At 47.0% G+C, this 5,925-nt stretch overlaps 1 protein-coding gene across 1 annotated transcript; it reads right to left on the bottom strand.

The window, feature by feature from the left end:
- Window positions 1-3,046: 3,046 nt before the first annotated feature.
- Window positions 3,047-4,728, bottom strand: LOC119359073 (translation initiation factor IF-2-like). The gene has a single exon (XM_037625413.1). The coding sequence runs from the start codon at window positions 4,603-4,605 to the stop codon at window positions 3,709-3,711; it is 897 nt and encodes a 298-aa protein (XP_037481310.1). The 5' UTR covers window positions 4,606-4,728; the 3' UTR covers window positions 3,047-3,708.
- Between the last annotated feature and the right edge of the window lie 1,197 nt (window positions 4,729-5,925).

The following is a 5,925-nucleotide window of genomic DNA, read 5'->3' as shown; positions in this document are numbered from 1 at the left end:
TAGGTTTGACTACCAAAATTTTCAATGTATTCGGTAAAAATTAAATAAGTTTGACTTATGACAAAACTAAAACTTCAATTAATTTGAAATGGAAGGAATTGAATGGAGGATCCTTAGAGCATTCTATAGCCGGACTTGGCAAATCCAACCCCTCAAACATCCGCGGAAGTGCCCGGGCGCGTTCGCGGACACTAACTGGTCAAGCCTCAAATTTTCCTTCTCACAACTGGAGACCTCAATTACCATACCTCAAATCCATACAAACTCATGCAAATACGTAACAATGCATTACACACATCGTCCGGCTACTACATCACTAACATTGCACGGACCGCTCGATTCTGCTCTCAGGCGAGGGCGCGCGTGTTCCTCTGCTGCCGCTTCTTTACGGTGCGAACGCGGATGGTTTCCTCCTCTGCGGCCGCCCGCGCCGCCGCCATGTCAGCAGCGAGGCGAGCCACTGCCGCCCTTATCCTCTCCTTCCCAGGGCGGGCACACCGGCCCCGGTGGGACTCATACTCCGCGGGAGCGGTGTTAGGAAAGGGGAGATCTAAAGTCTCTCGGGACCACGATGATCCAGCCCCGAAGTATCCGAGCGCCCGATGCGCCGACGCTATGGAGTCGCGTCGGATAGATCCCGCCGTTGGTCGGGCACTGTCCTCCCTGGAGCGGCGGAGTGCAATGCGGACGGCCATTGCCTCCTCCAACCCGCATGGATGACACCCCAGTCGACGGATCATGACTGGTCGAAGTCAGATCCGCTGCCCGCCATGCCGGAGAAGGCCGGAGATCGCCGGACAGGAGCTTGGGTGGCGGAGTGGAGTGGGGTGGAGTGGAGTGACTAGGGTTTGGTCCGGCGAGTGGATGGGGAGGAATATATGTGGGGTCGGGTGGGTAAGCGTGAGCCGGTCTGACGTGGCGGACACGCAGGGGCGCCCTCATACCCGCCCCATATTTGGGCTGGATATGAGAGATGTCGGTCAGCCCGGGCGTTTGAGGCCCGTTTGAGGCGCCGTTTGGGTCAAATTTTTGTGACCGGTCAGTGACCGAGCCGTCCGCCCAGGCGTTTGAGGCGGGTTTGGTGCGCCCGGCTGTAGATGCTCTTACCGCCATTGATATAATCATATGTCCAAGATGTCATTTTAACAAAAAAATGGTGGATTTCCTAATCCTAAAATATGTTATTTAACACCATATTTTCCTATCATTATCATGAATACAAAATACCATCACCTAGCAAACACATTTCCTCCCGAGCATGATGACGATGTGCCCCCACGCCAAAACCTACTAGTTATCCTTAGTTCTCGAACGAAGTAATCACTGAGATTATCACCACCAGTAGCAACGGTCGCAGGGTGCTCATAGCACATCGTGAAAAAAAAGGAGTGCGCAGCAAAAAGAATTAAACATGGTCCAGCCGTCCAGCTCCATGTGCTTTCATCCAAAATCTTTCTGGGCGAAAGTGATTTTGTTCATTTAATGGACATGGTTGTTGGCCTGTTCCAACACAAGAATGGTTGATTGATTTTGTATATTCATTATTCATCAGTCTAATCAAGCAACAAGAAAAACCTTCTGAAGGAAAAACACATAAGAAAAACAACTGAGTTCAGAATGGTCCAGAAAGAAGTTCAGAAAAATCTTGGAAATTGTAGACGTAAATAAGTTCAGAATATGTTTGTAGACATAAAGAAGTTCAAAATATGTTTACTTATCATTTATTTTCAATTTAATTGTCATTCAGTTTCTCATGGGAAAAAACATAACATCATTCTATTTGTTTTTGTAAAGAACAACTTAACACGGGTAAATGTGCTAACAGAGCAAACTGAAAGCAGCATGTCAACATCTGATGTCAAATCTGTAGACTGGCTATTTATTAAAAAAAACTGTGGACTGGAACTCTGTACCGCATTTGCATATGGATTCAGAGAAATTGTTCACAGATCTTGGCAGCATTCTTGCTTGCAGAGAAAAATATATTTAAACAAGAAATGATGTCTTCTAGAATGATTTGGCATTCGAGCTGCAAAAGTTCCAACAAAATGATCAAACTGTAACCGACTGGAAAAATAATAATAGAGGGGTTGATTTGCTGTCTCCCATGGGCGTAGTAACCATATTGTCTTAATATGCCTAAATTTCAGTTTTCATGCACTGAAATGCAAGCACTGCATATTCAGTATCCAGAATATGAATGACCTGATAGGTGATAACAAAGTTTTAAATATCACTAGGTTCTTCTGAGCGTGTTGTTGCTCCTTGATTGTCTTCAGTTGGTCCATTTCTAGTGCTGCATTATTGCTCTGACTCATCAACACAGTTTCCAATCTTTTGTCTGGGACCCCAGTTGTTGTATTTAGATCCAGTGATTCCAAGCAATGCCCAATGGTACAAGCGCAATATTTGGTTGCTTGGTGAAGATATTAGGATGGACAGTGGAATTTGTAATATTCAAATGAACAGGAAAAATTCTCAAGCAGCCATAGAACGTAAGACTGCTGTTGCACTGAAACCTTTTTCACATTCTTGACATTTGTAATCCAAGTGAAAAGATAACATGATCTGAGAAAAGCCAAACCTATTTGTCAGATAGCAGCAAACTTTTCCACATTCTCAAACCAACAAATCTTCTACAACAAACATATATACAGAAAGTTACTCAAATGCTCTGCACAAATTCAGGCCAACATTTTTTCATTCATATCTGAAATTGATCACAGTACAACTAGATATTTGGTACATTGAGGACTTGCTTAGCTCAAAGCTTCACCAACACACACACACAAGAGTTCACATTCTTGACAAGTAGATTGCTGTATCTCAAACCAAAAAATCTTCTAACTGATAACTGTCCCAAACATGGTTATGTGCATCACCACTCAAAGGAAGTATTGTGACACCAGAGGTCAATCCATTGGATCGTATCTCGGGTACACACTTTTCCAACCAGAATGCCGGAATATTTTAAGAAGCCATAGAAGCATACAAGAATAAATCGATACAAAAAGATTACTCAAATGCTCTGCACAAATTCAGGCCAACAATTTTCTCATTCATATCCAAAATTGATTACAGTATGACTTGATAGTCGGTACATCAAGGACTTGCTTAGCTCAAAGCTTCACCCACACATACACACAAGAGTTCACCAACCAATGCTACTTGTCGGAAACTGCAACTTTAACTCACCAAGACGCCAATGTCTAAGAATCCAAGTCAGCCAAGATTAATTTTACAGGAGAGTCAGCATAGTCTCCAGACGCTAGGCAGCTCACATGATTACTGTGTGTATCGACAAGTTCAATTCTACTCCTTTTTCCTGCTACAAGCCGGGTAGCAAACGGGCGTTTTGCATTTTGCGGCGAGTGCGTTTTACGCTCTGTCTCATGCCGGAATTGCAGTACATGAGTTTCCAATTTTTTTGGCTCATCTGCTTCACTTTGATTTATTGAAAATGCCCTTTATTTACTTAAACCCTTAACTTAGGACCAGGTATGGATGCAGTGGTAACTATGTCGTACACATCTTAACAAGGTTTTTGCTGCCTAGCTAGATGGAGACTCTGCTGACACTCTTGTAAAATTATTAATGACTGAACGGGATTCAAAGAACACTAGAAATCTTGGTAAGCAAGTGCAGAACCTAGAGGGACAAAGATTAAATGAAACTTATGTGTGCATGGTTTAGGAAGCAACTAAAAGACTAGGCAAGGCGTAATACCACTGGAGGCAGCCAAGGAATTGGTTGCTTCCTTGGTGCTGCAACAGCAATGACAGGCAATGGCGATTGGTTTTGCTTCGGAACCTTGCAGCTGAGCTCCCTCATCCCCCTTCTAGCGCGCAGAGTTGAAGCTGGAGTCACCTTCTTCACACCGGGCGCAACAGCAGTGACAGGCAGTGGTGTAGAGCCGACGAAAGAGCGAGCCTTGGAAGCGACGGGATGAGAGACCTTCTTCACGGGCGCAACAGCAGTGGCAGGCAGGCGGAGTGGAGCCTTGGAAGCCGGGCGCTTGCGGTGGTGGCAAGCGGACTCCTCGTCTTCAGCCATCTGGCGTCCACGGGCACGGATCGCGCACCGGACACCCACGGGGTCAGCACCAGCAGCAGCCGGCAAGGTGGTGGCAGGCCCAGGGCGCGGGGCGGAGGCAACATCAGAGGCATCGAAAGAGCCGGGCATCGCCGGCGCAAGGCTGCGTTCTCCGTGGTTGACACACCAGGCACGGACGGGATCAGCACGGGTGGCGGTGGCAGGAGCGGCACCAGCAGGTCCGGCCGTCGCGGCGTGGCGACGGGGACGCCCTCCGTGGTCGACGCCGTAGCGGCGGAGTTCTTGGGCGGCTGCGGCGGCCTCCTTGGCGAGGCCGTCTTCCTCGAGACGGTGCTGGAAGTTGGCGTCCCATCGGGCGAGGGACTCCCGGGACTCACCGGTGGCCTTGGCAAGGCTGTGCTTGGTCCAGTACTGGAGCACCCTCTCAAGGACGCGCGAGGGCACCCGCGTCTCCAGCGGGAGGGCTTGGGCGGCGGCCGGGCGATAGTCCCACGCCGGAGCGACGAGCACCTTGCCGTCGGCGCTGCGGAGCTGGAGCATCTTCGCCGCCATCGATGGCGTGTCTAGGTCTGGAGATCGGGAAGGTGGGCGAGCAGATCGAACTGGAGCTGGTGCCCATTTATCCAGGGGAGAGCTCCTGATTCTTGTCGAACTCGGATTGGAACTGTCGCCGGCTGGATTGGAACTGGGATCGAACTCGAGCTCGGCTGCGGCAATCTCACGCGCTCATTCGTTTTTAACTGAAGAACAAATGGAGCGTCTTCAGTTTCTCAGTCCACAAATAGGATTTCTTCAGTTAAAAACCTGGACGCCTCTGAACCTGTTGATGAATTTCTACTGTATAAGATAGGATGTGCAAGACAGAAAGAAAATGCATTGCCAATTTTGCTTTAGGGGAATTCGGTGGTATTACAAGAAGTAATCTTAAATTGCGCCCGTTCCCAAAATAAGTGTTTTTGATTTGGTATAATTTTAAAATTAGTGTCTTTAATTTAGTAAACAGGCATCTTGATCGGTTTTTCAACTTCAACCTAACACCACCAAACAATGCGACAACATAGATGCAACAGGTTCAGACAAATCAAACAATTGAGCAAGTACTTGGGACAAATTCAGACTAACTAAATTATCAAATGGCATGATGGGTAGAGTGAACTACATACCTGCGGCTTGCGAGGCTTCCTGGCAGCCTTCGCCTTCTCCGTCGTCGGGGTCTTCCGCTTCCTCGCGGTGGGGGTTGTACCCTGTGAGATCAGCACACATTCTCATCTTTTCTGTGCGCGCATTTGGGGAACGGGAAGAGGGTTTTCCCTCGCTTCTGGAGTTTTTCCCTCCATTTTCTCGTGATGGGCCGCTTGCCGGGAGGTTCCGCGGTTGTACCTGGGTTGCAAAATCCTATCCGGCGCCCTCTGCACCCGCTACAGTACAATTCGCAAAGGGGTGCATAGCCCCCTCTCCACTAGGCCGGCCCATCTAGCTTTTTCTCTTTGTTTTTTCCAAATGCAAAAAATGAGTGATTGCGCTGCGACTCGAACCGGGGACGTCTTGCTTAATTGTTAGCTGCAGTAATCACCCCACCATCCCCAACTAGACGTGCTAACTTTTATCTTTGCACGTCTTTTTTTTTCTTTTGTCTTCGTTTTTCTTTTGTCTTTTTCTTCTTCCCGGGTTCGATGGACTTTTTTCAAATTCGTGACTTTTTCCTTAAAAATGGATGAACTTTTATTGAACTCGATGATTTTTTAAAAAATTCAATGAACTTTTTTCAAATCCGATAAACTTTTTTCAACATTGGTGAAATTATTTCAAAATCGATGAACTATTTTCCAAATAAATGAAATTTTGTAACACTCCTTATCAAAATCAATAAAT

Source organism: Triticum dicoccoides, chromosome 2A, assembly GCF_002162155.2.
Source record: "Triticum dicoccoides isolate Atlit2015 ecotype Zavitan chromosome 2A, WEW_v2.0, whole genome shotgun sequence".
Taxonomy (NCBI): domain Eukaryota; kingdom Viridiplantae; phylum Streptophyta; class Magnoliopsida; order Poales; family Poaceae; genus Triticum; species Triticum dicoccoides.
The sequence above is the reverse complement of the archived record's forward strand: the minus strand, read 5'-3'. Positions and strand labels throughout refer to the sequence as shown.